This window comes from Erinaceus europaeus, chromosome 19 (assembly GCF_950295315.1).
Source record: "Erinaceus europaeus chromosome 19, mEriEur2.1, whole genome shotgun sequence".
NCBI lineage: Eukaryota > Metazoa > Chordata > Mammalia > Eulipotyphla > Erinaceidae > Erinaceus > Erinaceus europaeus.
Genome location: NC_080180.1, coordinates 961236 through 984415, shown reverse-complemented (window position 1 = coordinate 984415; position 23180 = coordinate 961236). Strand labels below are relative to the sequence as shown.

Sequence of the window (23180 nt, the reverse complement as noted above, 5' to 3'; positions counted from 1 at the left end):
ACCGCCTGGCCACCTTCTCTCTCCCTATTCCCTCTGGATGTCTCTACCAAATAAATAAATATCATAAAAATAAAGGTATACACAGTCACACAAAAGAATTATTTTCTTCTCTTTAAGAAGCATGTAAAGACACTTCTTTCTTTCTTTCTTTTTCATTTTACTTTATTTAAGGAGTGCACTACTCAGTTCTGGTGTGGAGGAAGGTAAGGGGAGACTGAAGCTGCCGACTTCAGTGCCTCAAGGATGAAAGGCTTTTGCATGACCAATATGTTTTCTCCCTCCACCAAGAATCACCTTTCTCAAGCAAACAAGGAAATTCAAGGATTAAAACTAAATGCAGGAGGTTGGGCGGTAGCACAGCAGGTTAAGCGCATGTGGCACAAAATGTAAGGATCCCGGTTCGAGCCCCCAGCTCCCCACCTGCAGGGGAGTCGCTTCAGAGTGAAGCGGATCTGCAGGTGTCTGTCTTTCTCTTCCCCTCTCTGTCTTCCCCTCCTCTCTCCATTTCTCTCTGTCCTATCCAACAACGATGACATCAATAACAACAATAACCACAACAACAATGAAACAAGGGCAACAAAAGGGAAAATAAATAAATATAAAAAAATAGAAAAACTAATTGCATTAATTAGAAGCTTCAAATTCCACAAAAGGATGGTGGTGGTTAGGGAGGGGGGTGAAGACAGTACAGTGGTCGTGCAAAAGGCTCTCAAACCTGAGGCTCTGGAAAAAATAAACAAACAGGCTGAGGACACAACAAAAGGGTTCTGCAGCGACCTTCATGCCGGGGGCTGTGAGGTGTCTCCATCCCCAGCACCACCAAGAGACACAGCTGGGCAGTGTTCTGCCGTCTCTCTTATCTCCTTTTATTTCCTTGTGCTCGTCATTCCCCTCTCAGCCCAGGGTGGAGGAGGCAGAGCCCATGTGGCCTGCAGCTGTGCACCTGCCTGCTGTCTCTCCCCAGGAGACACCACACAGCCCTCTAGCTTGCTCCGCTAAAGGAGGTCTGTGAGCAACTTCCTCGGAAATTTGAAAGTCAAAAAACATTTTAAACTAAAAAAGCTGATTTGTAGATCACTGGGATGACAAGTCCAAAGAGAATTTAGTCATGCTGAAAAGACTTTCCCCATAAGTGTACTGCATGTGCCGAAGTTTACCTGAGGCGGCCCAGCTGCTTTTTGGAACTCAAGGCAGAATAAGGAACACAAGGACGGAAAGAAGAAATATTCAAGCCCTTGGGATGAACTGTGTTCACAAGAGCAAAGTCCTCAGTGCTGAAGGGCCAGAGTTTGCGATCAGGCTCTCTGGGCAGGTGTCCCTCACCGAGACTGCAGACCCTCTGGGCAGGTGATCAGACTCTCTGGGCAGATGATCAGACTCTCTGGGCAGGTGTCCCTCACCAAGACTGCAGACCCTCTGGGCAGGTGATCAGACTCTCTGGGCAGGTGATCAGATTCTCTGGGCAGGTGATCAGACTCTGAGACTGCAGACCCTCTGGACAGGTGTCCCTCACTGAGACTGCAGACCCTCTGGGCAGGTGATCAGACTCTCTGGGCAGGTGACCCTCACTGAGACTGAAGACCCTCTGGGCAGGTGTCCCTCACTGAGACTGCAGACTCTCTGGGCAGGTGATCAGACTCTCTGGGCAGGTGTCCTCTCACCGAGACTGCAGACCCTCTGGGCAGGTGATCAGACTGTCGGGGCAGGTGTCCCTCACTGAGACTGCAGACCCTCTGGGCAGGTGATCAGACTCTCTAGGCAGGTGTCCCCTCACTGAGACTGCAGACTCTCTGGGCAGGTGATCAGACTCTCTGGGCAGGTGTCCCTCACTGAGACTGCAGACCCTCTGGGCAGGTGATCAGACTCTCTGGGCAGGTGACCCTCACTGAGACTGCAGACCCTCTGGGCAGGTGATCAGACCCTCTGGGCAGGTGTCCCTCACTGAGACTGTAGACCCTCTGGGCAGGTGATCAGACCCTCTGGGCAGGTGTCCCTCACTGAGACTGCAGACCCTCTGGGCAGGTGATCAGACTGTCGAGGCAGGTGTCCCTCACTGAGACTGCAGACCCTCTGGGCAGGTGATCAGACTCTCTAGGCAGGTGTCCCCTCACCGAGACTGCAGACTCTCTGGGCAGGTGATCAGACTCTCTGGGCAGGTGTCCTCTCACCGAGACTGCAGACCCTCTGGGCAGGTGATCAGACTGTCGGGGCAGGTGACCCTCACTGAGACTGCAGACCCTCTGGGCAGGTGATCAGACCCTCTGGGCAGGTGTCCCTCACTGAGACTGTAGACCCTCTGGGCAGGTGATCAGACTGTCGGGGCAGGTGACCCTCACTGAGACTGCAGACCCTCTGGGCAGGTGATCAGACCCTCTGGGCAGGTGTCCCTCACTGAGACTGCAGACCCTCTGGGCAGGTGATCAGACCCTCTGGGCAGGTGTCCCTCACTGAGACTGCAGACTCTCTGGGCAGGTGATCAGACTCTTTGGGCAGGTGTCCTCTCACCGAGACTGCAGACTCTCTGGGCAGGTGATCAGACTGTCGGGGCAGAATGTCCCTCACCGAGACTGCAGACCCTCTGGGCAGGTGATCAGACTCTCTAGGCAGGTGTCCCCTCACCGAGACAGCAGATTCTCTGGGCAGGTGATCAGACTCTCTGGGCAGGTGTCCCTCACTGAGACTGCAGACTCTCTGGGCAGGTGATCAGACCCTCTGGGCAGGTGTCCCTCACTGAGACTGCAGACTCTCTGGGCAGGTGATCAGACTCTTTGGGCAGGTGTCCTCTCACCGAGACTGCAGACTCTCTGGGCAGGTGATCAGACTGTCGGGGCAGAATGTCCCTCACCGAGACTGCAGACCCTCTGGGCAGGTGATCAGACTCTCTAGGCAGGTGTCCCCTCACCGAGACAGCAGACCCTCTGGGCAGGTGATCAGACTCTCTGGGCAGGTGTCCCTCACCGAGACTGCAGACTCTCTGGGCAGGTGATCAGACCCTCTGGGCAGGTGATCAGACTGTCGGGGCAGGTGTCCCTCACTGAGACTGTAGACCACTGGGCAGGTGATCAGACTGTCGGGGCAGGTTTCCCTCACTGAGACTTAGACCCTCTGGGCAGGTGTCCCTCACTGAGACTGCAGACTCTCTGGGCAGGTGATCAGACTCTCTGGGCTGGTGTCCTCTCACTGAGACTGCAGACTCTCTGGGCAGGTGATCAGACTGTTAGGGCAGGTGCCCCTCACTGAGACTGCAGACCCTCTGGGCAGGTGATCAGACCCTCTGGGCAGGTGTCCCTCACTGAGACTGCAGACTCTCTGGGCAGGTGATCAGACTCTCTGGGCCGGTGTCCCTCACTGAGACTGCAGACCCTCTGGGCAGGTGATCAGACTCTCTGGGCTGGTGTCCTCTCACTGAGACTGCAGACTCTCTGGGCAGGTGATCAGACTGTTGGGGCAGGTGCCCCTCACTGAGACTGCAGACCCTCTGGGCAGGTGTCCCTCACTGAGACTGCAGACCCTCTGGGCAGGTGTCCCTCACTGAGACTGCAGACTCTCTGGGCAGGTGATCAGACTCTCTGGGCAGGTGTCCTCTCACCGAGACTGCAGACCCTCTGGGCAGGTGATCAGACTCTCTGGGCAGGTGTCCCCTCACCGAGACTGCAGACTCTCTGGGCAGGTGATCAGACTCTCTGGGCAGGTGTCCTCTCACCGAGACTGCAGACCCTCTGGGCAGGTGATCAGACTGTGGGGCAGGTGACCCTCACTGAGACTGCAGACCCTCTGGGCAGGTGATCAGACCCTCTGGGCAGGTGTCCCTCACTGAGACTGTAGACCCTCTGGGCAGGTGATCAGACCCTCTGGGCAGGTGTCCCTCACTGAGACTGCAGACTCTCTGGGCAGGTGATCAGACTCCCTGGGCAGGTGTCCTCTCACCGAGACTGCAGACCCTCTGGGCAGGTGATCAGACTCTCTGGGCAGGTGTCCCTCACTGAGACTGCAGACTCTCTGGGCAGGTGCCCCTCACTGAGACTGCAGACCCTCTGGGCAGGTGTCCTCTCACCGAGACTGCAGACCCTCTGGGCAGGTGATCAGACTCTCTGGGCAGGTGATCAGATTCTCTGGGCAGGTGTCCCTCACTGAGACTGCAGACTCTCTGGGCAGGTATCCCTCACTGAGACTGTAGACCCTCTGGGCAGGTGATCAGACCCTCTGGGCAGGTGTCCCTCACTGAGAGTGCAGACTCTCTGGGCAGGTGCCCCTCACCGGGACTGCAGACCCTCTGGGCAGGTGCCCCTCACCGGGACTGCAGACCCTCTGGGCAGGTGATCAGACTCTCTGGGCAGGTGTCCCTCACTGAGACTGCAGACTCTCTGGGCAGGTGATCAGACTCTCTGGGCAGGTGTCCCTCACTGAGACTGCAGACTCTCTGGGCAGGTGCCCCTCACCGGGACTGCAGACCCTCTGGGCAGGTGATCAGACTCTCTGGGCAGGTGTCCCTCACTGAGACTGCAGACCCTCTGGGCAGGTGCCCCTCACCGGGACTGCAGACCCTCTGGGCAGGTGCCCCTCACCAGGACTGTAGACTCTCTGGGCAGGTTAATTTTCAGCTGTGCTTGGGCAGCAGACGCTCACACACCTGCTCCACGTTGTAGCCATGCTTCTCCTTGGCGACTGCGATGTATTCGTCCACTGTAATGAGAGCGGTTTGCACAGTTAGCTCCTCTTCACGCTATTTCCCAGGCCTACTCTTTACCTATGACGGGAGGGTGAGGCAGCTCCTGGGCCGGCCCCCAGAGAAGCTGGTGTGGCTTCTCTTCTATGACCACGTCACATGTCACACCTACAATATCCAGTGGCATCACTTTGATTCCTTTTGTATATATATAAAAAAAGACGGACTTGTGGATAGTAAATAATTTAGTCCAACTGTGGGTAAAACAGGCAGATGGGTGGGTCTTCTGTATTTGGAGGAGCTGAGCGGTGGGGCAGGGCAGGCCCACAGTCAGTGTCGGCTGTCACGTAAGTGGGGGGCCGTCTAGTGTTTTGCTGGCCACACAGAGGAGCAAGTCACTGGGAGCCCCAGTCCCCGTGCAGTGTGGTTCTCCCTGCTTGCTGGACAGAGGGCGTCTGAATATTCCTGCTACGCTTGTTCCTGTCAGTGATCAGACTCAGTGTCAGTAAGTAGCTTTAGAGAGGCTGTGAACGACCCCAGGACGCACTGCTGAGAAGTTTGTCGCTTCAATCAGTGGGACTGCTTACGGGACAGTCCGCGGAGCCAAGCCTTGACCCTCTGCATTGCACACACAAGTTTCTTTGAAAAGTGGTGGCTGACAGACAGTTCTGATCCCAAGGTCAGGGAGGAAGTCTAGTCCAGAGCGTCAGAACATAGGACTTGTAAGCCCGAGGGCCCAGGTTCAATCCTCAGCATCACAAGTCACAACTGAATAGCAGGGTCTGATCTCTTGCTCATAAAAGTAAATTAAAGGGGGGCCGGGGGGTAGAATAACGGGTTAAGTGCACGTGGTGCGAAGCTTAAGCCCCCGGCTCCCCACCTGCAGGGAGTCACTTCACAGGCGGTGAAGCAGGTCTGTAGGTGTCTGTCTTTCTATCCCCCTCTCTGTCTTCTCCTCCTTTCTCCATTTCTCTCTGTCCTATCCAAAAACCACATCAATGGCAACGATAATAATAATGACAGCAAGGGCAATATAATGGGAAAAAATGGCCTCCAGGAGCAGTGGAATTGTGGTGCAGGCACCAAGCCCCAGCGATAACCCTGGAGGCAAAAAAAAAAAAAAGTAAATTAAAGAAATTTCGAATCCTGGGGCAGGTCTTGCAGGCAAAGGCTCATCAGCACAAAGGCCTGGGTGCAAGCCCCCAGCCCCAGCTGCTGCGGGAAGGCTTCCTAAGTGCTCTCTACCTACTAGATAAGAGAGATGCACAGGACTGTATCCGGAAACAGTAGCCTGACCTGACTGAGCTCAGTTCTCAGCCTGGTTAACTCTTTGATTTTAGGCAAATACCTTGGCCTTTCTAGTCCTTAGTTTCTGTAGTCAAATCGGAGATAAAAGACACTTTCTTCTTAAGATTAAATATGCCAATATGTACTCAGAACACATTTAGAACTTTTTAGATTTTTTTTCCCCCCACCAGACCACTGCTTAGCTCTGACTTATGATGGTGTGGTGGCTTGAACCTGGGACTTTGGAGCCTCCAGCATGAAAGTCTCTTTGCATAGCCATTAGGCTATCTCCCCCACCCTTTATAAAACATTTAGAATAGCACTGGTCATATTTCCAGTATTTTAAAAGAATCTGTCATTATGAATCAGTATGGCAGCTTAATATACAAATGTGCTACTTAGACAGTGATCCTATCATCCTAGCAACTATTTCTCATGGATGCTGTATGCTTTCCTAAGACACAGACTTTTGGTGCAAAAAAAAAGAAAAAAGCCCCAATACTCTATTTTGCTTAGGATTCGTAGCACTGAAGATGTGAGGTCTGATGTGTGATGCTACTCTGACAGGAGTGTCTGGTTCCATAAACACAAAATGACATGGCTGCCAAGAAGTGTGCTTATCAACGGGCTGTGCGCCAGAATGCGGGGCACGTGGAGTCCAGGCTCCACCCAGACTCTGATTAAACTGGCGTGTGTGTGTGTGCACGTGTGTGTGTGCATGTGTGCACGTGTGCATGTGTGTGTGCGTGTGTACACGCTCAAGTGCTCCCTGCCTAACCCAGCGGACAGCAGGACTGAAAAGCAGCACCCGGGGCCTTCAGCCAGACAGGCCGTGGACACCGCACGGACAGAGCCAGCTGTCCTGGTCTCACTGCTGTGCCACAGGATGCCGCACGGCCGGGCAGCGACCTGCTGAGGTGGGTCTGTGTGAGATCTGAGTCAGAGAAGCCGGTCACTCAGACCCAGGCCAAGGAACAGTTCCTGCGCTTTCTGCTCTAAGTCTCCTTTGGTTTTTCATCCAAGGGATCTGAAAGTCAAAGTTTTTAACCTAAGTAAATCTTTCAGACTTGGGTCACGTGTCTGTCTGTCTGTCTGTCTGTCTGTGGGCAGAGGCTGTGGTGGGTGCACAGGCCCCGAGCTGGAGTCCACCACCACCAAGCAGGAGGACTCTGAGCCCAGCGCGTGGTTCTGTCCCTGTGCCAGCAGGTGTGGCCAGACTCCGCCGCCGGGATAGCCGTGTGCTGGTGCCCGCGGGCCTGTCTGGACAAATCAAGTCATTGCACGGAGGGGAATCTTAGTTTTGTTACCTGCACGCTTCTTACATCTGGTGGCCGCCTGGGGTCAGGTCCGCTAAAGTCCTACCAGGAGGCAAGAAGCGCAAGGCCGGCGATGCGGGAGGTCTCCGTCCAGACTCGGAGGGGAAAGCCGGCCTGAGTGGTGGCTGCCGAAGTCAGTCCTTTGCCCTCTCCGCTTTGAAATGGCACTGAGAGAGGGCTCTCTGAAGCCGGAAGGCATGTCTGTGCGTCTCCACACGTGAGGGAAGCCTGTGCAAGCGTCTACATAGTAACTCCCTCCCCTGCTTGGGGTCCAAGCAACAATGCCATCAGATCCTAGGATTTTCAGTCTTCCTGGGCCTGACACAAATTGGAACGATCAACCCTCCTGTCTTTCAACAGGAAAAACATTCTGACACAACAAGCTACATCAAACAAAGCAAAAACAAAGACAAACTCTTTTGTCATGAGAACGCAAGACACCACGGCACAAGCAGCGTCTCGGGACACTTACGTCTGGCATCGGGGACGGTGTGGTAAGGGGACCACACGAGCATTCCTCCATTGTCTTTGTCTGTGTACTTGGTGGCACCTGGGGAGGGGAACGAAGTGTCCTGAGTACCAGGGACTTTACAAGCACTGACAGTAAGAGCAAAGTGGCTCTGCTTTTCACTCTAGAACAGACTCGGCGGAGAAAACGAAAAGCAGAGACACAAAGGACAGGGAGACAGAGGGGAGGAAAGCAGGTGTGCGTGGCGGCTGCACGTGTTCTGGCTGCGGGAAGGGAGGAAGCGTGTCAAGTGCCGACCCGTTCACCCACTCCCAGCAGCCTTCCTCAAGCCAGTGTGTGAGCTCACTTCTTGAGAGGAGGATGGATCTGAGCTTTGCCGACTAGGGGTCGCCAAAAGCCTGGCTTCAGGGCCCGGGAGGGGCTGGAGAGGTAGCTCACACTCATGCTTGTTGCCCTGTACATGGGTCTGGTTTGCTCTCCAGCACCGGGTGGGAGAGACTGCGGCACCGGGGGAAGCTCCATCACGCATCACGCCAGTCTAGTCAAGCCACAAACGTTAGGGAGCGATGCTGTGAGTCAAGTCTGAAGCCGAAACTGCTTTTAAAGTTATGTGCTTTCCTGGAAGAACAGGTTGGGGAGATAAGCAGAGACACTACCAGAGTATTAGGAAGCCAGACCCGAGGAGCAAGACCCACTGCACTGCAGCTGGAGCATGCGGAGTCAAAGACAACAGCGGCAGCTGAGGACTCCAGAAAAGGCAAGCTGGAGTGGATGAGCGAACACTTATAGTCAGTGAAAGGACAGCCTCAGCTGTCTTTCAAACTTTAGTAACTGGGAGCTGGGGAGGTGGCACAGTGGTGAAGCTTTGGACTCTCAAGCACGAGGTCCTGAGTTCAATCCCCGGCAGCAGCACATGTGCTGGAGTGATGTCTGGTTCTTTCTCTCTCCTATCCTCCTCACTAATAAATAAATAAAATCTTACAAAAAAACAACTGGGAGTCGGGCAGTAGCACAGCGGGTTAAGCGCACGTGGCGCAAAGCGCAAGGACCGGCGTGAGGATCCCGGTTCGAGCCCCCGGCTCCCCACCTGCAGGGGAGTCGCTTCACAGGCGGTGAAGCAGGTCTGCAGGTGTCTGTCTTTCTCTCCCCCTCTCTGTCTTCCCCTCCTCTCTCCATTTCTGTCTGTCCTATCCAACAACGATGACAACAAGAATATCTACAATAAAACAACAACAAGGGCAACAAAAGGGAGTAAATAAATAAATAAACAACTTTAGTAATGAGCTAGATTTAGGTTTTACTTGCGTAGAATAAAAATATGGGAGTAAAACAGTCAAAGTATCACCATGACATCAAATCAACTGTCAGAGCTGGTAAGGAGCCCTGGCTCTGTGAATGTCCGAGCTCCACTCTTCCGCACAGGCTCGTTCTTTGTCATGCTGGGCGGGGCAAGCTCAAGACCACTTCAATCCTGATTAACAGTTTGGGGACTGTCATGGAGTTTTCTACCGGGTCCAAATTCTCTATGGCACCTGCAAATATGTTCCCTTGCATCTCATTCCTTCCGCCCAAAAGGTCTACTAATCGTCTCTAAATCTTTTTGTCATCTCCACAGTGAGACATTCTCACCACTGTAGCTGAGGCCTGACCTGCCGGAAACGGGCATCCAAGCTGACTGGGGGTGTGGCTGGGGTGCTGGCCTGTCATTTCTGGGAACAGCGGGAGCCCCATGCAGCACTGCAGTGCTTTCCTCTGAGCTGGACTCCACCTGACTCAACCCCATCACCTTATGCCCCGGAGGGACTGACAGTCACCTTTAGAACAGGTAAGAATGTGACCAGTACAGAGCCAGACTCCCCCATGAACCCCAGTGCTCGACTTGAAGTGACCCTGGGAGAACTTTTCCATCCGTGTCTCTCTCTCTCTCTCTCTCTCTCTCTCTCTCTCTGTTTAAACCAGAGCATTGCTCAGCTCTGGCTTACGGTGGTAGATGGGGGTTCGGGGGTGGTGGGGGACGACTGAATCTGGGACTTTGGAGCCTCAGGCAAGAGTCTCTTTGCATAACCATTATGCTATCTGTCCTCACCCTCCATTGGTCTCTCTACTCGATTCATCTTTAAAAAGAAGGACGAGGGCTGCCCGCAGAGCTAGTCAGTGACTCCGCGTAGACTGGATATCACGTGTAGAAGCAGCCGCCTGCCGGAGGCATGGCCGTCACCACAGGCTCTTGCACACTGATGCCGCCTCCTCGGTTCCCTTCTTAGCCTGCTCTGGAAAAGCTCCTCAGTCATCTGTCCTCCTCTGACCTTATCAATCAACTAAAAATAAAAGTGCAGGCTGACGAGGCTTGAACTCAAGTGGCTGATGCCTCCCACCAGCGCCCTGAAAAGAGGACAGTGACAGAAGTGGCCTTTCTGTAATGGCCATTCCGACTTCACTGCTCCCTACAAGGGAGAAAGCGACACATTAGCTAAGCGTTTCTGTGCCTCCCAGGGTGCTGTGTGTACTGTGACAGTCCACCTTTTCTACTGTAAAAATCGTAGTCTACAAAATAAAGTTCATGGATCGAAGATTGATCTCTTATCTGTAATGATATTTAAAGGCGCTGTCCCAAAATGATATAATGCAGAGATGACGCTGAGAATCCAAGTTACTCACCAACAAAATATCCGAACCTTACAAACATCCCGCCTTCTGCATGAATCAAGATGCAAGCTAAAGTCTAGCAAACTATCACAATCAGAAAGATTACTAATTGCGGCACATCAATTCTGAACAGATGACTGAACATGCCTTTCTGAAAGATATGAAGATTTTAAGTCCAATCTCTTCAAGATCTTTTAGATCTCCTTAACTCATAAAAGCTATTTGGAGAACTTTCAAGCAGTGCTGAGTTTTTATCATGATCTTGGAGAAACCAAAAAAGTAGAGAACAAAGTTTAATTTTGCTATGTGAGTACTCACCAATAATGAGCTCAAAATGAAAATCCAGAGCTAGATAGTAAACACATCACTCACTTCAAGCTGGAGTGAACAAAGACTTTCCAGGCCACGAAAGGTTTATGGAGCCCACGCTCAGGCCTTTGGCTTTTCTTGTGTTCTCCTTCCAAAACTATTCACCTAGGAACCCCCCTGTAGTCTAATGTGTGTTTGTTCTATTTCTGACCTCCTTCAGAAAAGTTCTTCATAGAAAGAGAAGGAGGCAGGAAAAAGAAAAGGGGGGGAGGCAGGTCTCTCAAGCAGTCCGAATCTAACAGATACGCGACGTTACCCAAATTCTCATTTTAACCAATGATGCATTAGCTGGAACAAGTCAGAGGAGAAGAGACTCACAGAGACGCTCACGTTTCCAAAACCACCTATTAATGGTGGCAGTGATCAGTTAAGCATTTTGAGCATAAATTTTATAAAATTCTGTGGGGAAAGTGCATGAAAACTATCTCAAAAACTACCTCAGACTACTAGGACCTTGTTCCTAAGAGTCGGCAGAGCTGCCATGCCACCGCGACTCTTACACGTTTATTGACTGCGCCTTGGGGGCAGGGCAGGGCAGGGGCAGGGGCAGGGCAGGGGCAGGGCAGGGCTGGGCAGGGGCAGGGCCGGGCAGGGCAGGGGCAGGGGCAGGGGCAGGGGCAGGGGCAGGGTAGGGGCAGGGCCAGGCAGAGCAGGGCAGGGGCAGGGGCAGGGCAGGGCCGGGCAGAGCAGGGCAGGGGCAGGGGCAGGGCAGGGCCGGGCAGAGCAGGGCAGGGGAAGGGAAGGGAAGGGGCAGGGGCAGGGGCAGGGCAGGGCAGGGCAGGGCCGGGCAGGGCAGGGGGAGGGGCTCTGGAGGCAGGATGGCGCCAGCAGACCACAGGCACACCAGGCGGAGCTCTGGTTTTTCCTGTCCCAGAAAGAAAGAATGGAAGGCAGGCAGGGAGGAGGCAGGCAGGGAGGAGACAGGCAGGGAGGAGACAGGCAGGGAGGAGGCAGGCAGGGAGGAGACAGGCAGGGAGGAGGCAGGCACAGCGGCCAGGAGCAAGGACCTGGGTTCCAGCCGCTCCCCACGAGCAGGGCAGGTCTGCACAGCTCCATGTCTCTCTCTCTCTCCCTCTCCCTCTCTCTCCTTCTGTCTCTCTCTCCCTCTGTCTCTCTCTCTCCCTCTCTCTCCTTCAGTCTCTCTCTCCCTCTCTCCTTCTGTCTCTCTCTCCCTCTGTCTCTCTCTCTCCCTCTCTCCTTCTGTCTCTCTCTCTCCCTCTGTCTCTCTCTCTCCCTCTCTCCTTCTGTCTCTCCCTCTCTCCTTCTGTCTCTCTCTCTCCCTCTGTCTCTCTCTCTCCCTCTCTCCTTCTATCTCTTTCCCTCTGTCTCCCTCTGTCTCTCTCTCTCCTTCTGTCTCTCCCTCTCTCTCTCTCCTTCTGTCTCTCTCTCTCCCTCTGTCTCTCTCTCTCCCTCTCTCCTTCTATCTCTTTCCCTCTGTCTCCCTCTGTCTCTCTCTCTCCTTCTGTCTCTCCCTCTCTCTCTCTCCTTCTGTCTCTCTCTCTCCCTCTGTCTCTCTCCTCCTCTCCCACAGCCCGTCCCCCGAACGCGAAGTGCTCGCACTGACACGGAGCAGACATGCCAGGCGCCCAGGACTCACCCCAAGTCAGGGCCCCGGGTTCGACCCGCCCGCCCAGCGCCCCGCAGCACTGGCCCCGCTTCCGCGTCATGACGCCAGCGCGCACACGGCCTTCTGGCTACGCACGGCGCTCCTGGGCACGTGGCGCCGCTGTCGGGGAGGCCGCAGAGCCGGGTGGCGAGGGCCCTGGAGGGCGCCGGGCGGGCGGTGACAGTGGCGGCTGCCACCCCGCCACGCCTGACCTGCGACACCTGGCCTGTGACACCTGACCTGCGAAACCTGACCTGCCGCACCTGACCTGTGACACCTGACATGCGACACCCCACCCCCCGGGAGGCACCCCTGCCGCTCGGTGAGTGGATCCACTGGCTCAGTGAGGCAGGTGTGCGGGATGACAGCTCCGTTGCCCTGTAAACATGGGTTCCGCTCCAGACCATCTCAGCTGACAGAAGGGCTCATAGACCCTGCTTGAGGGATCTGTAAACCGGACCGCTTTACAAACAGAAGCTGGGCTTCACCGAGGTCACTGTGCCCAGGGAGCCGCAGAGACCCAGACAGCCCGGACACTCTCTGGGCGCCGACGCTCTCTGAAGGGAGGGCGGCCTGGCCCTGGGGCCTCTCACTTCCCCCTCTCGAATCTGAGAGCCAAGCAGACAAGCAGGGACCACGGGGCAGCCCTACTGCCCAGGGCGCTTCTCCCTGGAGACCTGGACCCGGCTGCGAGCGGCCTCGGGGAAGACAGGGCCACCCTCCACGTCCATTCCAGGATGCAGCATGGGGACAGCAGTGGCGGCGGGCTCACGCCTGTCTTGTCAAACAGCCCAGCGAGCTGCTGCACACTCCTTGGGGCTTCCTTCCCTGTCCAGCCCGAGATGAGAGGGAGTGGGGCTCAGCTAGTCCCGGGCTAGCTGAGTATCAGTCTGAGTGAGCAGACTGGAAGTGCAGTTTACTCTAACACCCCTGTCCCGGCTGAGTATCAGTCTGAGTGAGCACACTGGAAGTGCAGTTTGCTCTAACACCCCTGTCCCGGCTGAGTATCAGTCTGAGTGAGCACACTGGGAGTGCAGTTTGCTCTAACACCCCTGTCCCGGCTGAGTATCAGTCTGAGTGAGCACAAGATGTGCAGTTTGCTCTAACACCCCTGTCCCGGCTGAGTATCAGTCTGAGTGAGCACACTGGGAGTGCAGTTTATTCTAACACCCCTGTCACAGCTGAGTATCAAACTGAGTGAGCACACTGGGAGTGCAGTTTACTCTAACACCCCTGTCCAGCCTGAGTATCAGTCTGAGTGAGCACCTGGAAGTGCTCTTTACTCTAACACCCCTGTTCTTGCTGAGTATCAGTCTGAGTGAGCACACTGGGAGTGCACTTTACTTTAACACCCCTGTCCTGGCTGAGTATCAGTCTGAGTGAGCACACTGTGAGTGCAGTTTGCTCTAACACCCCTGTCCCGGCTGAGGATCAGTCTGAGTGAGCACAAGATGTGCAGTTTACTCTAACACCCCTGTCCCGGCTGAGGATCAGTCTGAGTGAGCACACTGGAAGTGCAGTTTACTCTAACAACCCCAGTCCCGGCTGAATATCAGTCTGAGTGAGCACCTGGAAGTTCCCTTTACTCTAACACCCCTGTCCCGGCTGAGGATCAGTCTGAGTGAGCACCTGGATGTGCAGTTTACTCTAACACCCCCGTCCCGGCTGAGGATCAGTCTGAGTGAGCACCTGGATGTGCAGTTTACTCTAACACCCCTGTCCCGGCTGAGGATCAGTCTGAGTGAGCACCTGGAAGTGCAGTTTACTCTAACACGCCTGTGCTGGCTGAGTATCAGTCTGAGTGAGCACACTGGGAGTGCACTTTAATCTAACACCCCTGTCCTGGCTGAGTATCAGTCTGAGAGAGCAACTAGAAGTGCAGTTTACTCTAACACCCCTGTTGTGGCTGATGATCAGTCTTAGTGAGCACCTGGAAGTGCAGTTTGCTCTAACACCCCTGTCCAGGCTGAGTATCAGTCTGAGTGAGCACACTGGGAGTGCAGTTTGCTCTAACACCCCTGTCCCGGCTGAGTATCAGTCTGAGTGAGCATAAGATGTGCAGTTTACTCTAACACCCCTGTCGCGGCTCAGTATCAGTCTGAGTGAGCACACTGGAAGTGCAGTTTACTCTAACACCCCTGTTGCGGCTCAGTATCAGTCTGTGTGAGCACACTGGAAGTGCAGTTTACACTAACACCCCTGTCCCGGCTGAGGATCAGTCAAGTGAGCACACCGGAAGTGCAGTTTACTCTAAAACCCCTGTCCTGGCTGAGTATCAGTCTGAGTGAGCACACTGGAAGTGCAGTTTACTCTAAAACCCCTGTCCCGGCTGAGTATCAGTCTGAGTGAGCAGACTGGAAGTGCTGTTTACTCTAACACCACTGTCCCCATTGAGTATCAGTCTGAGTGAGCACACTGTGAGTGCAGTTTGCTCTAACACCCCTATCCAGGCTGAGTATCAGTCTGAGTGAGCACCTAGAAGTGCAGTTTACTTTAACACCCAAGTCCAGTCTGAGTATCTGTCTGAGTGAGTACACTGCAAGTGCAGTATACTCTAACACCCCTGTCCTGGCTTAGTATCACTCTGAGTTTGCACCCTGGGAGTGCACTACTCTAACACCCGTGTCCCGGCTGACGATCAGTCTGAGTGAGCCCCTGGAAATGCAGTTTACTCTAACACCCCTGTCCCACTGAGTATCAGTCTGAATGAGCACAGTGGAAGTGCAGTTTACTCTAACACCCCTGTCCCGGCTAAGTCTCAGTCTGAGTGAGCACACTGGAAGTGCAGTTTACTCTAACACCCCTGTTCCGGCTGAGTATCAGTCTGAGAGAGCAGACTGGGAGTCACTTTAATCTGACACCCCTGTCCTGGCTGAGTATCAGTATTAGTGAGCAGACTGGAAGTGCACTTTACTCTAATACCCCTGTTCTTGCTGAGTATCAGTCTGAGTGAGCACACTGGAGTGCAGTTTACCCTGACACCCCTGTCCTGGCTGAGTATCAGTCTGAGTGTGTTGTTGTGGTGGTCTGGTGTTGGGCTGCACCGCGGAGAAGAGAGCGGACGTCCAGAGCAGAGGGGTACACAAATCTTTATTATAGGATGGGGGGGGTTTGGTTCGGACCACGTGGAGCCAGCCATCAATGGCCGACCACGGGGGGGGGGGGAGCAGGGAGCGAGACCTCAGAGAGGGAGAGCTGAGAGCCCAGAGAGAGAGGTGGGGGTGAGGGGCTTTTTATTGGGCGACAACCAGGGGTGACGTGTAGGGCCAGGATTGGTTGAAGGGGGCAATGCTAGGGTTTCGCGGGGGCGTAGTAAAACCTGGGGGTGGAGACTGCATCAGAATAACTCCTCAGCAACATCTCCTCCTATCCCTTTATAACTAAATGGACACAGTAAAGAAAAATGGAATGGAGCAGGCTTAAATGTTTTAGAGGAATGCCATGCTCAGGTGGGAAGATGTAGGACTTTGTGGAGGATGGGAGGCTTAAATGGCTGCGAACCTTGTGAGATTTATGCGTCCTCCTGTGCTCAACCCCTCTTTAGAGAGAGAGACCTACCTGGAGAGACTCATCTCATAGGTTTAAGCGCAGCCTGCTCAACCATCTCTTCACAATATCTCTACATCTTTTCTATCTTTCTATCTAGTAATTGCATAAGATGCACAAAGTCTGTAGACTATCATGGGGCAGAAACCTTTTGGGCATAAGCCTAAATGATATAACAAAATAGGAAGGGACAAGTAGGGGAGAAGTAAAAGCCAGTGTGGTGTGAAGGGAAGGATTGGTGTGTAAAGGAACATTCCCTGCTTGGGTGGGGAAAGGGGCAAGGGTACATAATGAGGGGGAGGCGGGAGGCATGACCCACCAAACAGAGGGGCTATTTGGCATTGTATAGTCCTCAAGGCAACAGTCTGTAAAGTCTATGTGACTTTGAGTTGTACTGTACTGTACTTTGAGTTTAACTTAGCTCGTCTTAGATTGTGCTGCGTCCTGCATGAATAAAGAGATACTGCCTACAGCTCAACCATGAGTCCCTGGTCGTCTGTTACCCGCCCATGAAGCCAGCCCGGTGAAAACAACATAACCTGTCGAAAACAACATATGGCGCCTGAACAGGGACCGGACCTGTGCAACTCCCAGATAAGTGAAGACTCTGCCTACCTATGCACTATGGTCTTCTCTTCTACTTATGAAGAGGTTTGCCAAAGCCTCTACTGTTTCATCATGAGACAGTTACTCTATCTCTGGAACATTTTGCTCTGGGCCAAACTTTGTTTCCCTGACCGGGAACTTTGGTTTCTTATGACCGGGATCATAGAGCTTGGGAGATGCACGGAGATTTCTCCTTGGACTTTCTGGATTCCCTCTCCCATGTTTCCTGAGGAAAAGGACTACATTTTGCTCCGGGCCACAGTTTGGTTCTTTATGACCGTGATCGTAGACCTTGGGATATGCATGGGGATTTCCCCTGGGACTTTCTGGACTTCTTCTTGCATGTTTCCCATGGAGAAGGACTACTAGTTAGAGGAGCATTCTCCAGTACCCTGGTAGTTCCCAAGTATGGAGACACATGGTTAGTTCTACTCTCCTGATTGGATTCTTTCTTCAATGGGAAGACGCTTTTAAAAATGGGTGCCTGAAGCAATCCAGCAGGAACAGTCAGAAGCACCCTAAATGGAATTTCGAGGATCTTTTTGGACTAGGACGTCCTCCGGGGATTCTTAATCCTACATTGTGAGATCTTGATAATCTGGCTCAAGTTGCGTTTCATAAGAGAATGATTTGAATGACTGAATTTTTGTTTGACATTGACTTAAAAAAAAAAATGCTGGGCGCAGCCATGATTTCTAGAGACATCCAGAAACAATCCAAAAAATTGTTTTTTCCCTCCTTTGATTTCTCTTTTACGTCTTGACATGAATCTGAAACGTTTAATCCTGAAAACTGTATGAGTTATGGGTGGGGCAGATAGTGCAATGATTATGTTAATTATTCTCATGTCTGAGGCTTTTAACCGTGGTTCTTCTGTTTACCTTTCCACATTTTATTGAGTTTAAACTGTTTTAACAACCTTGAAATGATACTAGAAAGGACTTCCAATTATAATGGAGTTATCTATTATAGTAAACTTCTAATCTGCTACAAGTTTTGTTTGACAAGTAAGTGAATTTCAGCTGTCAAAGTCTTCACATGAAAAAGCATCTACTCAAATGGAATTCCTGGAAATCCATTTGGATCCTGTTCTCTGACATTGCCCACAAGATGGAATGACTACAACACATCCCCGGAAACCAATGATCAGACCTGGCACGACCTGAAGAAATAGATTCACAGACTCCAAAGCTCACACTCTACAGAAAAGCAGAATTCTGGTGGCCGACATTTCCCATCGAGACAGACATGCAGCGTTTCATCCCTTGGCATTTTCTTCCGTGGTCATCTACTTTGAACTGACACTTCCATCGGACTTACTGGTACACGCTGCTGTGTTTCTCAAAGACTAACTTCAGCCAGAGCCTTGGGACTTTATAGGCCATGTCCCGTCGCCTGCAGGCTCTGCCCCAGAGGCAGAAAACTCCCCCTCCTTATTAGGTTATGCCCACAGAGGCATGAAGCGCCCCAAGAGGCAAGAGATGCCCACAGAGGCAGGAAACGCCCTTTGAGGCAAGAGATGCCCCCAGAGGCATGAAGCGTTCCCAGAGGCAAGAAATGCCCTTTCGCCTGCTAGGCCTTGCCCTTTGAGGCAAGAAAAGCTCCCCTTGGCATCACACTGATTATTGCTGCTCACCTATTTTGTTTTCCATGTCTTATGCCAGTTCTTTTGAAAACGCCTGTACGATATAGGTTTCTGTTCACCCCACAATGGCCATTAGTTAAAAAGAAAGGGGGAATTGTTGGTATGCATGAGACCCCTTCTGTTTCATTTGGTTTAAATCCCCCCTGCTTAACACTATTCTATTTACATAACCACTTCATTCTATTTACATAACCACTGTTAACAAGTACCACCCTCCCTCCAGGGCATTTGTGGTTCAGTGATAGGATTCTCGCCTACTCCACCCCCTCCTTGTCACACTCTGATTTTCGCCAGTCACTTTTCTCTCCACCCTCTCTATGTCACATCCTGTTTCCACCCTACTTGGCAAGTATATATAAAGACAGCATTGTGAGTTGTACTGTACTGTACTTTGAGTTTAACTTAGCTCATCTTAGATTGTGCTGCGTCCTGCATGAATAAAGAGATACTGCCTACAGCTCAACCATGAGTCCCTGGTCGTCAGTTACCCGCCCATGAAGCCAGCCCGGCGAAAACAACATAACCTGTCGAAAACAATATGAGTGAGCACACTAGAAGTGCAGTTTACTCTAACACCCCTGTCCCGGCAGAGGATCAGTCTGAGTGAGCACACTGGGAGTGCAGTTTACTCTAACACCCCTGTCTGGCTGAGTATCACTCTGAGTGAGCACACTGGGAGTGCAGTTTACTCTAACACCCCTGTCCAGGCTGAGGATCAGTCTGAGTTCGCACCTGGAAGTGCAGTTTAATCTAACACCCCTGTGACAGCTGAGTATCAGTCTGAGTGAGCACACTGGGATTGCAGTTCAGTCTAACACCACTGTCTCAGCTGAGGATCAGTCTGAGTGAGCACCTGGAAGTGCGGTTTACTCTAACACCCCTGTCCGGGCTGAGTACCAGACTGAGTGAGCACACTGGAAGTGCAGTTTGCTCTAACACCCCTGTCCCAGCTGAGTATCAGACTGAGTGAGCACACTGGAAGTGCACTTTAATCTAACATCCCTGAACAGGCTGAGTATCAGTCTGAGTGAGCACCTGGAAGTGCAGTTTGCTCTAACACCCCTGTCCGGCTGAGTATCAGTCTGAGTGAGCACACTGGAAGTGTGGTTTACACTAACACACCTATCCCAGCTGAGTATCAGTCTGAGTGAGCACACTGGAAGTGTGGTTTACACTAACACACCTATCCCAGCTGAGTATCAGTCTGAGTGAGCACACTGGGAGTGCAGTTTGCTCTAACACCCCTGTCCCGGCTGAGCATCAGTCTCAATGAGAACACTAGAAGTGCACTTTACTCTAAGATCCCTGTCCCGGCTGAGTATCAGTCTGAGTGAGCACACTGGAAGTGCACTTTACTCTAAAACCCCTGTCCCGGCTAAGTATCAGTCTGAGTGAGTACACTGGGAGTGCAGTTTACTCTGACACTCCTGTCACGGCTGAGTATCAGTCTGAGTGAGCACACTGGAAGTGCAGTTTGCTCTAACACCCCTGGCTCGGCTGAATATCATTCTGAGTGAGCACCTGGAAGTGCCCTTTACTCTAACACCCCTGTCCTGGCTGAGTATCCGTCTGAGTAAGCAAACTGGGAGTGCAGTTTACTCTAACACCCCTGTCGCGGCTCAGTATCAGTCTGAGTGAGCACACTGGAAGTGCAGTTTACTCTAACACCCCTGTTGTGGCTCAGTATCAGTCTGTGTGAGCACACTGGGAGTGCAGTTTACACTAACACCCCTGTCCCAGCTAAGGATCAGTCAAGTGAGCACACTGGAATTGCACTTTACTCTTAACACCGCTGTCCCGGCTGAGTATCAGTCTCAGTGAGCACCTGGAAGTGCACTTTACTCTAAGACCCCTGTCCTGTTTGAGTATCAGTCTGTGAGCACCTGGAAGTGCACTTTACTCTAACACCCCTGACCTGGCTGAGTATCAGTCTGAGTGGGCACACTGGAAGTGCACTTTACTCTGACACCCCTGTCCAGGCTGAGTATCAGTCTGAGTAAGCACACTGGAAGTGCTGTTTACTCTAATAGTAGCTGACAGCACTGTGGGCTCTCCCTCCAGGCACTTGGCTTTGGTTCTGAACCAGAGGGGACCCAGGGTAAGAAACCTGATTGTGCACCCGATTCTCACAGGGACTTAGCTCTAGCACCCTGTGACTCAGGGTCAGGAGCCTCAAACCCTCAGTGGGCACAGCTACTGGGTCTGTCCCTCAGAGGACAGGAGGACGTGCTAATAGGCAGCAGCCATTCCTGGCAGGACCTCCCCCAACCGGGGGAGGCGGGGAGGCTCCTGGAGTCGCTCCTGGGCGCAGGGCAGGGCCTCTGGGTCGGGTTCGGGCCCAGTGGGCGGCGGTTGCGGCCCAGTGACCGGCCCTAGAGCCAGTTGGCCTGGAGCTGCCGAGAAAATGTCGCTCCGCAGGCCCCGCCCTCCCGGCGACCTGCTCCTGCAGCCGCATCGTGGCCACCCGGGGGCCGAGGACCGGGGGTCAGAGTGGTCAGGGGGCCGGGAGGCCGCGGGGCCGAGTGCCAGGGGGGCCGGGGGTCGGGCGTCCAGCCGATGCCTCCCCCACCGCGCCCTCTGCGCCCCCGCGGGCTTGCTCGCTGCAGCAGCCACTAGGCAGCCCTGCCCGCCCCGCCCGCCCACACCCTCCCCGCCCAGCGCCAGCCCTGTCACTGGGTGCTCAGCCCGGCCCGCACCGCCTCCCTCGGCCCTGCGGTGGCCCCCGGTTCACCTTGCCCGCCCGCCATCGCCATCGCCTGGGCAGCAGCAGACTGGGGGGGGGGGGGACAGGCCGGGGCAGGAAGGGTCGGGCGGGGGCCTTGCAAGTCGGGGGAGCAGGGGTGCAGGCCGGGAGGGCAGGGGTGCAGAAGGGGGCAGCAGGGGTGCAGGGCAGGGTGCAGGCTAGGTGGGGCAGGGTGGAGGCCGGGGGCGCAGTGTGGGGGGCAGGGCGCAGTCCGGTGGGGGGCAGGGCGCAGTCCAGTGGGGGGCAGGGCGCAGGCTGGAATGGCAGGGGTGCAGGAGGGGGAGGCAGGGGTGCAGGGCTGGGTGCAGGCTGGGGGCGCAGGGATGCAGGGCTGGGTGCAGGCCGGGGGCGCAGGGTGCAGGCCGGAGGAGCAGGGGTGCAGGCCGGGTGGAGGGCAGAGCAGGGGTGCAGGCCGGGGGAGTGGCAAAGCAGGGGTGCAGGCGGGGAGGGGGGCAGAGCAGGGGTGCAGGCCAGGGGGTGGCAGAGCAGGGGTTCAGGCCGGGGGCAGATCAGGGGTGCAGGCGGGGGGGGGGGTGGCAGAGCAGGGGTGCAGGCCGGGGGGGGGGCAGAGCAGGGTTGCAGGCCGGCGGGCAGAGCCGGGGTGCAGGCCGGGGGCAGAGCAGGGGTGCAGGCGGGGAGGGTGGCAGAGCAGGGGTGCAGGCCGGGGGGGGGGGGCAGAGCAGGGGTGCAGGCCGCGCAGGGGTGCAGGCCGGGGGGGCAGAGCAGGGGCGCAGGCCGGGGGGGTGGGCAGAGCAGGGGTGCAGGCCGCGGCAGAGCAGGGGCGCAGGCGGGGGGGGGGGGCAGAGCAGGGGTGCAGGCGGGGAGGGTGGCAGAGCAGGGGTGCAGCCGGGGGGGGGGGCAGAGCAGGGGTGCAGGCCGCGGCAGAGCAGGGGTGCAGGCCGGGGGGGGGGCAGAGCAGGGGTGCAGGCCGGGTGGGGGAGGTGGCAGAGCAGGGGCGCAGGCCGGGGGGGGGGGGCAGAGCAGGGGTGCAGGCCGCGGCAGAGCAGGGGCGCAGGCGGGGGGGGGGGGCAGAGCAGGGGTGCAGGCCGCGGCAGAGCAGGGGCGCAGGCGGGGGGGGGGTGGGCAGAGCAGGGGTGCAGGCTGCGGCAGAGCAGGGGCGCAGGCGGGGAGGGTGGCAGAGCAGGGGTGCAGCCCGGGGGGGGGCAGAGCAGGGGTGCAGGCCGGGGGGGGGGCAGAGCAGGGGTGCAGGCCGCGGCAGAGCAGGGGTGCAGGCCGGGGGGGGGCAGAGCAGGGGCGCAGGCCGGGTGGGGGAGGTGGCAGAGCAGGGGTGCAGGCCGGGGGGGGGCAGAGCAGGGGCGCAGGCCGCGGCAGAGCAGGGGCGCAGGCCGGGTGGGGGCAGAGCAGGGGCGCAGGCCGGGGGGGGGGCAGAGCAGGGGTGCAGGCCGCGGCAGAGCAGGGGCGCAGGCCGGGGGGGCAGAGCAGGGGCGCAGGCGGGGGGGGCAGAGCAGGGGCGCAGGCCGCGGCAGCTACCTGGGTCGAAGTCGGGGACCCGCGCCTGGAACTCCGCGCCGACTCGCATCCCCACATCTGCAAGGCAACGCAAGGGCAGGACACGGGCTGAGTGGGCGGCGCGGCGGGCGGGGGTCGCGGGGCGGGCGGGGCAGGGCCGCACCGTGCTCGTCGTCGCTGCCGCCGCTGTCGGGCTCGCTCGCCGCCCGCCCGCCGTTGGTGGCCGCCCCTCCCGCCGGGCTCCGGGCGCCGCCGGCCGCGCGGCCCTTGGGCAGCAGCTCGGGCGCCTTCTCCATCGCGCCGGGCAGGGCGGCGGCGGGGCGGGGCGGCGGCGTCACGGGGCCGCCATGGCCGCCGCGGATCCCTCCGCCGCCGCCGCCCGGGGCCGCCGGGGCCGCCGCCGCCCTGCCGAGCCGGCCGCGGGGCGCGGGTGCGGGGCGCGGGCGCGGGCGGGCGGGGCGCGGGCGCGGGCGCGGGCTCTCGGCTCCGGGCGGAAGGACGCGGCGCAGCGCGCAACCGGCTCCGCCTCCTCCGCCGCCGCCCCGCCGCCCCGCTCTCCCGGCCCCGCTCCCAGCGGCGGGCGGCCTAGGCCCCGGTTACCGTCCTACCGCGGCCCTGCGCCCCGGGCCCCGATTACCGTCCTTCCCCCGGCCCCGGTTACTGCCTTCCCCCGGCCCCGCGGCCCCGCGCCCCCGGTTACCGACCTTCCCCCGGCCCCGCGCCCCCGGTTACCGCCTTCCCCCGGCCCCGGTTACCGCCTTCCCCCGGCCCCGGTTACCGCCTTCCCCCGGCCCCGGTTACCGTCCTTCCC

The 23180-nt window shown here is 56.0% G+C and overlaps 1 protein-coding gene and 1 long non-coding RNA gene across 6 annotated transcripts in view; both read right to left on the bottom strand.

The window, feature by feature from the left end:
- Window positions 1–22809, bottom strand: part of RCOR3 (REST corepressor 3) — a 50607-nt gene extending 27798 nt beyond the window's left edge. Inside the window, exons 1-5 of one of the 5 annotated variants that reach the window (XM_060178383.1) lie at window positions 22533–22603; window positions 22391–22447; window positions 8085–8276; window positions 7742–7819; window positions 4631–4683 (exon numbers count right to left, since the gene is read on the bottom strand). In XM_060178383.1, coding sequence (XP_060034366.1) covers window positions 4631–4683; window positions 7742–7784 — 96 coding nt within the window. In that variant the 5' untranslated portion in view covers window positions 7785–7819; window positions 8085–8276; window positions 22391–22447; window positions 22533–22603. Of the gene's footprint in view, window positions 1–4630; window positions 4684–7260; window positions 7335–7741; window positions 7820–8084; window positions 8277–22390; window positions 22448–22532 lie in introns of those variants that run through there. The other 4 variants (XM_060178386.1, XM_060178382.1, XM_060178384.1 and 1 more) reach the window with 4 other exon arrangements.
- LOC132534584 (uncharacterized) lies at window positions 13470–13774 on the bottom strand. The gene is made up of 3 exons (XR_009546285.1): window positions 13704–13774; window positions 13554–13581; window positions 13470–13491 (listed from the first exon to the last, which is right to left on the bottom strand). It is a non-coding gene; the product is annotated as an uncharacterized LOC132534584 (long non-coding RNA).
- Window positions 22810–23180: the final 371 nt, after the last annotated feature.